The 15,000-nt window shown below is 45.0% G+C and overlaps 2 protein-coding genes across 3 annotated transcripts in view; one reads left to right on the top strand and one right to left on the bottom strand.

Moving 5' to 3' along the window:
- LOC140999935 (uncharacterized) overlaps positions 1–4,250 on the top strand; it is a 6,112-nt gene extending 1,862 nt beyond the window's left edge. Inside the window, exons 2-5 of one of the 2 annotated variants that reach the window (XM_073470517.1) lie at positions 992–1,119; positions 1,945–2,082; positions 2,211–2,462; positions 3,799–4,250. In XM_073470517.1, the coding sequence (XP_073326618.1) occupies positions 993–1,119; positions 1,945–2,082; positions 2,211–2,462; positions 3,799–4,073 (792 nt within the window). In that variant the 5' untranslated portion in view covers position 992 and the 3' untranslated portion in view covers positions 4,074–4,250. Of the gene's footprint in view, positions 1–991; positions 1,120–1,944; positions 2,083–2,210; positions 2,463–3,462 lie in introns of both variants that reach the window. The other variant, XM_073470518.1, reaches the window with a different exon arrangement.
- Positions 4,251–9,077: 4,827 nt separating this feature from the next.
- tfe3a (transcription factor binding to IGHM enhancer 3a) overlaps positions 9,078–15,000 on the bottom strand; it is a 17,730-nt gene continuing 11,807 nt past the window's right edge. The window contains 3 exon segments of the mRNA XM_073469357.1: positions 9,078–12,704; positions 14,474–14,621; positions 14,831–14,906. Coding sequence (XP_073325458.1) covers positions 12,303–12,704; positions 14,474–14,621; positions 14,831–14,906 — 626 coding nt within the window. The 3' untranslated portion in view covers positions 9,078–12,302.

Below are 15,000 nucleotides of genomic sequence, written 5' to 3'. Positions count from 1 at the left end.
CATCATTATCATGTTCTATAAGATCATCATCATGTTGTATAAGATCATCATGTTCTATAAGATCATCATCATGTTCTATAAGATCATTATCATGTTCTATAAGATCATCATGTTCTATAAGATCATCATCATGTTCTATAAGATCATCATGTTCTATAAGATCATCATCATGTTCTATAAGATCATCATCATGTTCTATAAGATCATCATCATGTTCTATAAGATCATCATGTTCTATAAGATCATCATCATGTTCTATATGATCATCATCATGTTCTATAACATCATCATCATGTTCTATAAGATCATCATCATGTTCTATAAGATCATCATCATGTTCTATAACATCATCATCATGTTCTATAACATCATCATCATGTTCTATAACATCATCATCATGTTCTATAAGATCATCATGTTCTATAACATCATCATCACGTTCTATATGATCATCATCATGTTCTATAACATCATCATCATGTTCTATAAGATCATCATGTTCTATAACATCATCATCATGTTCTATAACATCATCATCATGTTCTATAAGATTATCATCATGTTCTATAAGATCATCATGTTCTATAACATCATCATGTTCTATAACATCATCATCATGTTCTATAACATCATCATGTTCTATAACATCATCATCATGTTCTATAACATCATCATCATGTTCTATAAGATTATCATCATGTTCTATATAATAATGAGACAACAGAGATTATTCTGTTTGTTTACTCTTTAATATTCTATATCTTTCATTGTTTTTAAATGTTTGTTCATATTTTAACTTCAACTTAAATTCAATCTTCTCTCTTGTTTACAAACAAAACCCTGAGCCCAGTGTAATTGATGATGATGATGATGATGATGATTATTATTGTTGTTGTTGTTGTTGCTAATGTTAATGTTATTAATATTGTTGTTGTTGTTGTTGTTGTTGTCTTGTTATCTGATTGTTGTTATGATGCCATTCCATTGGCAGGATGGATGTGACATCACACTGCAGTGGCTGTGACATCACTGAGAGTGGAGCCAATAAGAAACAACTCCAATCAGAATGCATCTCAAGCCAGCCAACAGCCAATGGGACACTCCTACATCACAGCACAGGTGAGACGGAGTCTGTAACTTCCTGTTTGGTCACCTGATGTTTGTGATGTCAGACGATGACATCAGAGGACTGATGACATCACATTTACATTTGGGGCATTTACAGACGCTTTTGTCCAAAGCGACTTACAGTAATTCATTCATACACTGATGTCAGCAGCCGACCAGCACATCAGGAGCAGTTTGGGGTTCAGTATCTTGCCCAAGGACACTGACATGCAGACCAGGGGAAGCGAACCTACAACCTTCTAATAACAAGACGTTGGCTCTACCCCTAAGCCACAGCCATTTAAACTGTCTCTGACATCACAACACATCTGGATCCACTTCCTGTCGAAGCAGGAAGCTGTCAGATGACTTCCTGTTACAGGATCATGCTGTATTTGTACCCTGAGCTGAGACTTACAGGCCACACTTCCTCCCAGACAGCACCAACACCAGTTGGACCTGATCCAGCACAGATCAGAACACTGACTCACAGGTTTCATCCTGCACGGTTCAGGTTTGGTTCAGTTTAAAGATTTCCTGGTGGTGGTTCAGCAAAGATCTCAGTCCTGGTCCAAAGTGACGTCTGTAAAATATAAAATGTGTTTTTTATGTTGTTGTACATTATCGTTAGCTTCACCTCGGACCTGATCAGAACTTCTTCATCCTAAAGTCCACCTGTCACAGTTCCCTCCTACAGAACAGAACCACTTCAGTATGTTTAATAATCACCTCACCGGAGACGTTAGCCAGTAGCTAGCCTAGCTGCTAACTGCAATGACACACTGATTCCAAGATGGCTGCCGTTCTGTTCTGACATTTGAAATATTCTTCTTTCAGAGGAGGCCCCTCCCCCTCTCTCTGATAGGTCAGAGGATGGTGACAGCGGTGATGACTCTCTGATGGACAGCTCGTCCACTAAGGACGTCTCTCGCCTCCTGCCTGCTCAGCCCGCCTCTGCACTGAAGAAACAGAAAGGTGACACCTGAAGTGATCCAGCTTCATGGACCTGACATTAACATCATCAGTCTGATGTCATCAGTCGGATGTCATCAGTCTGACATCATCTCTGACATCATCTCTGACATCATCTCTCTGTCTCTCAGGTGTGGACAGCTCATCAGGGTCTCCTCCTCCCGTCTGCACTCCTCCATCTTCCTCCCTAACCTTTCCTCCTCCTCCTCCTCCTCCTCCTCCTCCGTCTCGGTCGTCCACCTGTAACAGACACAGCTGCAGCCTTCCTCATCATCACCATCGTCATCACCAGCACAGCACCAATCAGAAGCGTCTCTCCTCCACTAAAAGCAGCGCCTCCTTAAAGACAGACGCCGCCCATATCAAGGAAGTCGCTGGAGATGGTGAGCCACTCAAACACCATCTCCAAAATGTTTGTCCTGAGGGTGGAGCTAGAGAGATATGATGGGGTTATTAACATGACTGTAGTGGTACATGCTTAACCTGACCCAACTTAACCTGACCCAACTAAACCTGACCCAACTAAACCTGACCCAACTAAACCTGACCCAACTGATGTTGATAGATGTGTGTTTATTTACTGTAAAGTGAACACACACATCATGTCCTCAGTGTTCTCAGTCAGGATCAGCGTGGACACGGTCACAGACCTCTGGCCAGCTTCACTGTCTCAGTTCAGTGTGTCAACAGCTGTATCAGTCTGATGTCCTGCTGTCTCCTCACTGACAGGCCAGCTTCAGACAGACAGACAGACAGACAGACACACACACACACACAGACAGATAATACACAGAGAGACAGGCAGACAGACAGAGACAGGCAGACAGACAGAGAGACAGGCAGACAGAGTTTTAGTATTTCAGTCTGTCAGGAAGCAGAACACTGAACACACTCCAGTTTAACTGTTATCAGTTGAACACCTTCAACATGGAGGTCTGCTTATCTCTGCTGAACACACACACACACACACACACACACACACACACACTAACTGATAACTCCTCCCAGCATCAGTTGGTTTCTACCAACAAACACCCACTTGTTGTTTTTCTTTTTAGGAATGTGATTATTGGTTTTGGGTTCAGTCTTTTTCATGTTTCAACAACTGAGTCAACACAGAGACAAAATACAAATAAGATACAATAAAAAATAACAATATGATGATGAGACAGAGAAACTGTATACAGTGTTTATACATGTTAGCATGCATATATACATTAAACATATACACACCTGTAAAATAAATAATAATAACATTAATGTTATTAATCTCTACAGTGTTCACTGTCTCCTGGCCTGTCTGTCCTGACTGTCTCTGTCTCTACAGACTGTTGTGTTCACTGTCTCCTGGTCTGTCTGTCCTGACTGTCTCTGTCTCTACAGACTGTTGTGTTCACTGTCTCCTGGCCTGTCTGTCCTGACTGTCTCTGTCTCTACAGACTGTTGTGTTCACTGTCTCCTGGCCTGTCTGTCCTGACTGTCTCTGTCTCTACAGACTGTTGTGTTCACTGTCTCCTGGCCTGTCTGTCCTGACTGTCTCTGTCTCTACAGACTGTTGTGTTCACTGTCTCCTGGCCTGTCTGTCCTGACTGTCTCTGTCTCTACAGACTGTTGTGTTCACTGTCTCCTGGCCTGTCTGTCCTGACTGTCTCTGTCTCTACAGACTGTTGTGTTCACTGTCTCCTGGCCTGTCTGTCCTGACTGTCTCTGTCTCTACAGACTGTTGTGTTCACTGTCTCCTGGCCTGTCTGTTCTGCGAGATGCTGTCCATGTGTTCGGCGTTGGGGGAGTGTCTGGCGTGTGGAGTGGGCGGGGCCGGCTGTTGCGACTCTGCGGTTGGCTGCTGCTGTTGCCTGGAAGCGGCAGGGGAGGCGGCCTGTACAGAGGAGGCGTGTCAGGCTGTGTTGGATTGTGGGATACTGGAGGACTGCTGTGGCTCGTCGGACTGTTTGGAGATCTGTCTGGAGTGCTGCTCCATCTGCTTCCCCACATAGAGCAGCCAATCAGAGAGGGACTACAGGATGATGTCAGAGCAGTGGAAGAACTCACTGACAGTCACCTGTCTGTCTGATAAAAGTTCAGATCATTTTTTTACTTTAAGATAATTTTGTATTTTATTTTTGAACAGGATGTCAAAACTTCACAATAAAAGCACAGATCAGAAAACTTGAGCTTCTTGAGTCGTGATGATTCTGATCAGATTGTTCTGTCCCCATCAGGACATCATTTTCCTTTGGTGTGTTTTTTCGCCCCCTGCTGGCAGTGGTTTGTATAGCATGAGTGTATGCCTTTAATAACCATAGGATCTTTGTACCTTGTGACTCAGTCGGGAAGTCAATTGTGAGCAGGACAGCCTCATGGTTTTTCGTCTTCACTTACCCTTTACTATCCGCTGCAATCTTCTACGTTCCATGCCTTTGGTAGCATTCTCGGTGCATAAAATGTATGCTGATATACTGTTCTTATATCTCTGTGGATTATTGTTACTAAGTTTGATGTGCAAGATGAGTATTTTGATGATGATTAATAGCTCATATCAAAATGGCACCAGTAAGCTAGTAGGCTACTTTTACCTTGTGTTGTGCTACATGCAAGTCAATTTCAGTTTATTTGGATAAGCGATATAGGTTATCTTACATACACTGTATAACATTGCGTTACCTTATTGCCTTTACGTTAGCTACGTTAGCTTACATGTTAGCTTCAGTGGTACTGCAGCATTACAGCTATGTGTAGTTATATTTTCTGTTGTTTCAGTAAACGGTTATCATTGTATGGTGCTTGTGACTCTTTAATATTTAAGTAACTTGGGTTGGTTGTAGCTGTGCGCTGTGGTATTGGCAGTGGAGTTAGCCGAGCTTGTCACTTCAGAAATCGATGTTGACCTGGATGCCACAAGTTTCTACACAGACAGCAAGGTCGTGTTACGTTACATCTACAACGAGACTAGACGGTTCTATGTCTACGTAAGCAATATGGTACAACACATACAAAGATCAACACGACCTGAACAGTGGCATCATGTCCCTACCGAGCTCAACCCAGCGGATCACGCTACAAGAGCCGTTCCTGCAGCTCTCCTAAAGGACACCACCTGGCTGACAGGGCCAGCCTTTTTGACAAACCCTGAACAGAGCCTTCTTAAGAAGCATATCTTTGAAATTGCAGATCCAGGACTGGATACAGAAGTTTGACCTCAAGTGTCTACACTGAGCACCACTGCCTCAAACACACAGCTTGGATCCCAACGCTTCGAGAAGTTGTCCAACTGGAAGTCATTGACTCGTGCGGTTACCTGTTTGATCCACGCGGCTTGACTCTTCAAGAAAGCATCATCATTAGGACCAAGTAAATGCAAAGGCTGGCATTACTGCCAGACGACATACACGGTGGATGAGTTCTCCCAATCTAAAGATCTCATTATTCGCACGGTGCAGCAGGAAACCTATTAGAGTGTCTAAGGAACCAGGAAGGAATCCCGAAAGACAGCACTCTCAAGAAACTGGATCAGTTCATCGATGAAAATGGCTTAATGAGGGTTGGAGGCCGCATCACAGAGGCAAAATTGGAGTGCAATGAAAAGAACCCTCTAATAATTCCTGGCAGCCACCACATCGCAAGGTTACTTATGCGCCACTACCATGAACAGACCCGTCATCAAGGACGCCTCTTTACAGAGGGTGCTATTCACTGCTGGCCTGTGGATAGTTGGAGTGAGAAGGCATGTGAGCAGCATCATCTATAAATGTGTCACCTGCCGAAAGCTCTGTGGCACATTTCAAGCCCAGAAAATGGCCGACTTACCTGCAGATAGGCTAAGCATTGAGCCTCCCTTCACAAATGTTGGTCTCGACGTGTTTGGCTCTGGTTTGTTCTCACAAGGCAAACAAGAGGTGGCCACTCCAACAACAAGCGTTGGGCAGTGATCTTTACCTGTCTAAGCATCAGGGCAGTGCACTTTGAGGTCATTGAGTCCTTGGATACATCAAACTTTGTGAATGCCCTCAGAAGGTTCATTTCCATTCGTGGTCCAGTGAAGCATATCCGCTCGGATAGAGGCACTAATTTCATTGGGGCCTGCAAGGAGCTCAAGGTTCCTTCAAACATAGAAAGTGTCCATGTGGAGAGGTACCTATCTGAACAGGGCTGCACATGGACATTTAACCCACCTCACTCCTCTCACATGGGCGGCGCATGGGAGAGGATGATAGGCATAGCCCGGAGATTCATGGATTCCATGTTCCAGCAGGAAGGATCCTCAAGGCTCACTCATGAGGCTCTCACAACTCTTCTGGCAGAAGTAGCAGCCATCATAAATGCGAGACCCTTGCGTCCAATATCCACCGATCCTGCAGATCCAATGATGCTTACCCCTGCTACCCTTCTCACACAGAAGATAGGTACCTTCCCAGCTCCTCCTGGTGAATTTGATGCCAAAGATCTTTATAAGCGGCACTGACAAGACACAGATGTTTGGTGCCACATAAATTAACGTTGTTGATATTTTGTTAATGAGCAACAGGAAGTAATCCCACAGTGTAGTATTACTCTGTTACAAATCAAGGGCCTGCACTGAAAATTTAAAAAAGTAAAAGTACAAAAGTATCAGCATTAAAAAATACTTAAAGTACTAAAAGTACGAGCACTTATCATGCAGGTGAATATAACTGTATTATAATTATTGATGGTTTTTATGGTGTTAATTATGTTGCGACTGTTAAAGATGGAGATTACTTTGATTACGTTATAAGTTTAATCTGTAATAATCAATCATTATTTATCAGCTGATTCATATTTAACGTCATTAAACTGAATGTACAAAGTAACTTTCAGATAAATGTAATGGAGTAAACAGCAGAATATTTCTAATAAGTACAAAGTAGCATCAAATGGAAATAGTAAAGTAGAAGTACTGTAAAGTACTTGAGTAAATGTACTTAGTTACTCCCCACCACTGTACTGAGGTATTGATCCATCCTCTTGTTATAAAGTGTTGGATAAAAACTTTAAACGTCTCCGTCAGTCCGGCCTGGTTCTGTGTCAGTGATTGACAGGTCGGAGTGGGCGGGGCTGGGTGGGACAGGAAGTGGGTCCTGCAGGGACAGGAAGTGTGTGTTTGTTGAAGCGACATGCCAGGACGTCCAAACAGGAAACAGGAAATCGCTGAAATGACAACGCCACCTGACCCCTGACCCCCGGGGCACCCGACATCAAAGAGAGAGAGACACACAGACATACACACACACACACACACACACACACACACACACACACACACACACAGACACACATACACACACACACACACACACACACACACACACACACACACAAACACACATACACACACACACACAGACACACATACACAGACACACAGACACACACACACACACTAGTATTTCAGTCTGACAGGAAGCAGAACACTGAACACACTCCAGTTCATCTGTTATCAGTCAAACACCTTCAACATGGAGGTCTGCTTATCTCTGCTGCACACACACACACACACACACACACACACACACACACTCTCTCTGTCAGTCTGTAACAAACTGCTCTGACATGACAGACACACACTGCCCCCTGCTGGACAACTATACAACAACAGCAGGCTGCTCAGCTCACCTGTCACTCACCTGTCTCTCACCTGTCAGTCACCTGTCAGTCACCTGTCTCTCATCTGTCAGTCACCTGTCTCTCATCTGTCTCTCACCTGTCAGTCACCTGTCAGTCACCTGTCTCTCATCTGTCTCTCACCTGTCAGTCACCTGTCTCTCACCTGTCACTCACCTGTCAGTCACCTGTCTCTCATCTGTCTCTCATCTGTCTCTCACCTGTCAGTCACCTGTCAGTCACCTGTCTCTCATCTGTCTCTCACCTGTCACTCACCTGTCAGTCACCTGTCTCTCACCTGTCAGTCACCTGTCAGTCGCCTGTCAGTCGCCTGTCAGTCACCTGTCAGTCACCTGTCTCTCATCTGTCTCTCACCTGTCACTCACCTGTCACTCACCTGTCTCTCACCTGTCACTCACCTGTCAGTCACCTGTCAGTCACCTGTCTCTCACCTGTCAGTCACCTGTCTCTCACCTGTCACTCACCTGTCAGTCACCTGTCAGTCGCCTGTCAGTCGCCTGTCAGTCACCTGTCAGTCACCTGTCTCTCATCTGTCTCTCACCTGTCACTCACCTGTCAGTCACCTGTCTCTCACCTGTCACTCACCTGTCAGTCACCTGTCAGTCACCTGTCTCTCACCTGTCACTCACCTGTCAGTCACCTGTCTCTCACCTGTCAGTCACCTGTCAGTCATCTGTCTCTCATCTGTCTCTCACCTGTCACTCACCTGTCAGTCACCTGTCTCTCACCTGTCACTCACCTGTCAGTCACCTGTCACTCACCTGTCAGTCACCTGTCACTCACCTGTCAGTCACCTGTCTCTCACCTGTCACTCACCTGTTCCTGAGCATCATCACAGAAATAAGACACACATGGATCCATTTAAAATAATTAGTACAGTATGAAGACTGATTTTATTAAGTACTTAAAACAAATATATGAAATATTGTTGTGAAACTCTGTTTTCATTTTATGTGATCAGTAAATCACATAAAGTTGATTTCTGTGCCAGAAGAGTCTGAAGAGGAATTTATTTATTGTCATTATCAGTGTTTTTTAATAAATGACCAGTTCATTGTTAATATAATGTTTTGAAGAGTCTCTGAGTCAATAACACGACATGATATCATATCTTGTGTTATTAAAGCCTTTATAGTATCTATCAGTATCTCCCAGCATGCACTGGGTGTCATGTCATCATTAAACCGTCCCATTCATATAAACTCTGTTATATTTATGTGTTTAGACACAAACAGCCTCCTGACTTTAATCCTGTAAAATCTGTTGAGTTGCTGTATGAATAAATTATTATTATTATCCTGACAGTGCAGATCAGCTGGTTTCTGTTGTTTGTCTGTGAGGAAAGAAAACACTCTACATCATTTTTATTAAATGAATTTATTTCTATATAAAAGTCTATAAAAACAAACATGATGAAACATATTCAGAAACTATAAACTGGATGTTCGTAAACATAAAGTCATAAATCAACAACATGAATAAAAGACAAACACAAATCCCTTTAAACAATCTGACGACCGGCAGCCATGTTGGATCTACAGCTCAGCTGCTGTTGCCATAGTAACTGTTGCTGCATCATAACATCACTGAGATCTGAACCACAAACACCAACACGTTCACAGTCGCCCTGCGGCCACCAGGGGGCCCTGGGGAGCCCGAGGTGTTTCACTCAGAACACACTGCGGGTGAGATCAGAGTGAAGTCCTGACAGGTGAACTGCTCTGTGTCTGGTTACAGGACAACACATCCATCAGGCCAAACTAATCAATACCTCAATAGCCGGGCCCCGTCAGTCACAGATCATGTCAGTAATATGATAATGATCATTGATGAGGTCATCATCAATATTAAGAATCTGTCGTAGAAGTGAAGTCGATCGTTTCTCGTCATTAAACTGATTTTTGAAGGAAGTCTGCAGATCGTTCAGTTACAGTTGATCAGCTGAGACAAACTCTTCTCATGTGTCTTCAAACAGGCTGACATTAACAGACTGAGTCCAGAGATACACAAAGCTAACAGTTAGCCTAGTTAGCTTGTTTTTACCTCCTACTTACTGTATGAAGCTAACAGTAAGCTACAGCTTACTGCTAGATCTGACAAACAAACAGTTAGCATGCTATTAACTGTCTGAACTGTAGTTTGTAGATCAGCTAACAGCAAATGAACTTTACAGCAGGTGGCTTTAAACTACAATTTATACAGCACAGCTAACAGCTAGCTTGCTTTAAAGTAGCCTCACTGACAGACTGAACTGAGGAGGTCGCAGCTTCACAACTTTATTAAACCGTCATTAAGAAACAAAGAAACCTGGAAACAAAGACAGAACGTTTCCTGACCTCTCTAACTGAGAGCAGACGTGACGGAGACGAGTTAGTTTCCCTTCGGTTTCCTATGAATATTGATCACAAATCACAGACATCAATAAGAAAAGATAAAATAATAATGACCCTGATCAGATGTCCAGTCAGCCTCCAGCACTCGGTGATTATAGATCCATGTGTTTCTGTACAGATTCAGACCCCGTTTACACGGAGGGAAAACGCATATATTTTCATGCGGTTTGGCCTTTCATTTACACGAAAACGGAGGTTTTATCACGGAAAACGATCATTTCTAAAAACTCCGGCCAAAGTGGAGATTTCTGAAAATGCCGTTTTTGTGTTTGTATGCGACTAAAAATGCATCACGTCATGTGAGCGTCCTATGTTTACAGTTTGTTTGCTTACTGATCACGGATGCTGTTAAGGTAGTGCTCATTTTTACGGATTCTGATTGGCTTGCATGGCTTTATCCTTCTCGTTACACTGCCGCCTACAGGTTTGGCATAGTTATGATGGTGCTCAACGGCGTATTTATGCGGGTTCATGTAAACGACAACTTTTTTGAAAACGATCTTGTGTGTACGATGTTGTTTTTGAAAACGGAGGGGGAGAAATATTTGTTTCTGTAAATACCTGGCTATGTGTAAATGTGGTCTCATATTTACAGTTTAAAACCTGCAGCCTCGTTATGAAGATATCTGTTTTACTACAGAACGACTCGTCCTGACGCTTCATGTCCTCACATCATGTGTCAGTCAACAGGATCTCTACAATGACCTCTGCACTGCTTTAATGTGACCTCACAGGAGAGGACGCACAGGAGAGGACGCACAGGTGAGGACGCACAGGAGAGGACGCACAGGTGAGGACGCACAGGAGAGGACGCACAGGAGAGGACGCACAGGTGAGGACGCACAGGAGAGGACGCACAGGAGAGGACGCACAGGAGAGGACACACAGGAGAGGACACACCTGTGACTCTGCTGATGTGTCCACAGTGCTACCTGTGGGCTCAGAACAGGTGAGACATTTCAGTAAAGAATTCAGATTTCTACTGAGAGGTGTCACCTGATGTGACATCAGTGATGGGGGCGTGGCTCTGACAGCTGCAGGTGAACACTATATAAACTTGTTAACAGTTGAAGGGTCGTTCTGATGTTGTCGACCTGAGTCGTATGTTTACTGACGGGCTCGGACCGTCTGACGTGATGGAAAGGATCAGACTTTCTGTTTAACTCTCTTCAAAGCCACCAGACTCCATTAAGAAAAAACATCAATTTAAGCTCACAGAACACATGAGCTGCTGGTGTAACGCTGCCTCCACCTGTTAGTTTGTGTTTTGTTCTAAAAATAGAAAATACAGCTCAGGTGTAAAAACACCAGAATCACCCTTTAAACTGGACCCACTGACTCTAATTCAGATCATTGTGATAACATCACACAGCTGATTTAAACATTTTAGAACTTTTCTGTTTGATGCTGGAAGCTTTTTGTTACGTTCCCTTTCATCCAGGTGTTTCCTCCAGGTGCTTCCTCCAGGTGCTTCCTCCAGGTGCTTCCTCCAGGTGTTTCCTCCAGGTGTTTCCTCCAGGTGTTTCCTCCAGGTGTTTCCTCCAGGTGCTTCCTCCAGGTGTTTCCTCCAGGTGCTTCCTCCAGGTGTTTCCTCCAGGTGTTTCCTCCAGGTGTTTCCTCCAGGTGTTTCCTCCAGGTGCTTCCTCCAGGTGCTTCCTCCAGGTGTTTCCTCCAGGTGTTTCCTCCAGGTGCTTCCTCCAGGTGTTTCCTCCAGGTGCTTCCTCCAGGTGTTTCCTCCAGGTGTTTCCTCCAGGTGTTTCCTCCAGGTGCTCCCTGTCAGGTGCTTCCTGACAGCAGACTAACAGCCAATCAGAGGAGGTTTTTCTAAGCCACAGCCAATGAGCTTGTAGTTTGTTTGTCAGTGATCAGAGACGATCTTCTGTCCTACACGTGTTACAGTAATTAAAATGTTTTTTATATTGTTATCTTGTTTCAAACTGATTGGGAGTTATTGATCACCTGCAGACACCTGGAGCTCCACCGACCAATCAGCTTCTGGTCTGCTCAAGTCTGTCTCTGGGCTCAGTGGTTACCATGGTTACCACTCCCAGCAGCTCCCTGTGACATCACATTGTGCGTTGTTTGTTTGTTTGTTTGTTTGTCGATGATGTCATTGATTAAAAACAGTTGTATTTTAATAAAAAACTGCCTCCAGCTGTGGCCAATAGGATCCCTGCGTGTGTGATGATGTCATCAGAGGTCCTCGTCCATACTGAAGCTGCTCCTCCTGCTGCTGGTCTTGGAGGCTCCGCAGGACAGCAGGGGGTCGGACACCATGGCTCCTCCCCCTCCTCCCCCTTCCTCCATCAGGATGTCCCCCAGGCCGTGGAGCTCCGTCAGCCCCACATCAGACAGGTCGGGGGAGAAGATGGCGGAGGCTCCGCGAGGCTCGTCCAGCTCCACGAAGCTCAGGGCGTCCAGACCCAGGGAGGGGGTGACCAGAGAGGATGAGGGGGAGGAGGAGGAGAAGGGGTGAGGCAGCGAGGGGGAGAGCAGGGCCTGGGGGTCCAGAGAGGAGGAGGAGGAGGAGGAGGTGGGCAGAGGGGAGGTGGAAGAGGAGGAGAAGGCGTGGAGACGAGTCTGAAGCTCCAGCTCCTGCAACACAGACAGGAAGTGAGTTTAACCTCAGTGATGACATCATCAGTGATGTCACAGACGCTATGCACCAATCAGGACTCAGCATCATCCTGATGGCAGTCAATCAAACCCACACAGTCCTGATCGATCTGGACCGGACCAGACCGGACCAGACCTGACTGGACCTGACTGGACCAGACCGGAGTAGACCAGACCAGAACGGACCAGAACGGACCAGACCGGACCGGACTTGACACTTCATGTGTCCCAGTTTTCAGTCTGTGGGTCTCAGACTGTGTGAAGGACCAGGACATGAAAAGACTAATCATGACATCACCAAATGTTCCTGATTGGTCAGTGGGTCCAGCCAATCACAAGAGAGAAGTCATCAGCAGAGGCCCACCATAGACAGATATACAGAGACGCCTCACTGAGCGGGTTGGCCCGCTGCTGCGATACGTCGCCGCCATATTGGAGGAGGCAGCTCAGCCCCGTGAACTAACACAAGTCAGTGAGTGGACTTTACAAAGCTGCTGCTACAAAGTGCTGTAAGTTACTGCCTCTCAGTTACACATTAAACACGTACGAATATATTCAGGAAACAGACAGGAACCAGAAACAACGTCTGTAACGTCCTCTGATGATTATAAACGTTAACTACTCCTCATATGTTCAGTAAACAGGTGGCACCAAACCACCGGATGTATTTTTATAATGTTTTTATGATTGTTTACAGTCATGATGATACATGACGGTTAAATATGGAATCTGCGTCTATAATAACCAGATCCTGACACGTAAATGTGACGTCTGTATTTATAAAAAGCACTGACGTCGTTTTTATAAATACAGAGATTTCTGATAATCTAAGTAATAATAATAACAATCATGGAGACAAATAATTAAAAAGTCCGCAAATCAAGATAAGAAACTGCAACTGGCAGTGAGCCTGCTTTCTTTTCTTTTAGCAGTGAAGTGATAAACTCCATGAGTTATTGATCACCTGCAGACACCTGGAGCTCCACCGACCAATCAGCTTCTGGTCTGCTCAAGTCTGTCTCTGGGCTCAGTGGTTACCATGGTTACCACTCCCAGCGGCTCCCTGTGACATCACATTGTGCGTTGTTTGTTTGTTTGTTTGTTTGTTTGTCGATGATGTCATTGATTAAAAACAGTTGTATTTTAATAAAAAACTGCCGTCAGGATCTGGTTATTATAGACGCAGATTCCATATTTAACCGTCATGTATCATCACAGTAGCAGCGTTACAGACGTTGGCAGCTGTAAACACATAAAAACATTATAAAAATACATCCGGTGGTTTGGTGCCACCTGTTTACTGAACATATGAGGAGTAGTTAACGTTTATAATCATCAGAGGACGTTACAGACGTTGTTTCTGGTTCCTGTCTGTTTCCTGAATATATTCGTACGTGTTTAATGTGTAACTGAGAGGCAGTAACTTACAGCACTTTGTAGCAGCAGCTTTGTAAAGTCCACTCACTGACTTGTGTTAGTTCACGGGGCTGAGCTGCCTCCTCCAATATGGCGGCGACGTATCGCAGCAGCGGGCCAACCCGCTCAGTGAGGCGTCTCTGTATATCTGTCTATGAGGCCCACACTGACATGACCCCCTCCTCACCCCTCCTCCCTCTCCTCCCCGTCCTCCCTCTCCTCCCCCTCCCCCCTCCTCACCTGTATACGCAGCAGCAGGGCGTGGTTGGTGTTCTCCAGCCTCCTCCCCTCTCCTCCCTCTCCTCCCCCTCCTCCCCCTCCTCCCTCCTCACCTGTATACGCAGCAGCAGGGCGTGGTTGGTGTTCTCCAGCCTCCTCTGTCTGTCCTCCATCTCTCGGGCTCTCTGCTGCTCCTTCTGCAGTTTTCGGATGTAGTCGACTGAAGCCTTCAGGATGGTACCTTTGTTCCACCTCGTCTCCCTGAGCAACCAATCACAGGCCGCGCCTCGTTAACACACACCACTAACGAGCACAGTGTCAGGTGAAGGTGAATGAAGTACTACAATCATAAATGAAGTACTGCGTTCATAAATGAAGTACTGCGTTCATAAATGAAGTACTGTGATCATTAATGAAGTACTGTGATACTGCTCTGAAGTATCAGTACTACAGAGGTGAGGTGTACTGACGGGTCGGTGGATTTGGGGATGAGGTCTCCGAGTTCTTTGATCCGGTCGTTGATGTTGAACCTCCTCCTCCTCTCGACTGAAACACAACAGACAAGAGTACTTCAATAGCCTGAAGTAGTACTGTAGTACTTTACTGTAGTAGTGACTGAAGTAGTACTGCAGTACTTTAC

The sequence above is a fragment of the Pagrus major genome, chromosome 7 (genome assembly GCF_040436345.1).
Source record: "Pagrus major chromosome 7, Pma_NU_1.0".
In the NCBI taxonomy this organism is placed as follows: Eukaryota; Metazoa; Chordata; class Actinopteri; order Spariformes; family Sparidae; genus Pagrus; species Pagrus major.
The sequence above is the reverse complement of the archived record's forward strand: the minus strand, read 5'-3'. Positions and strand labels throughout refer to the sequence as shown.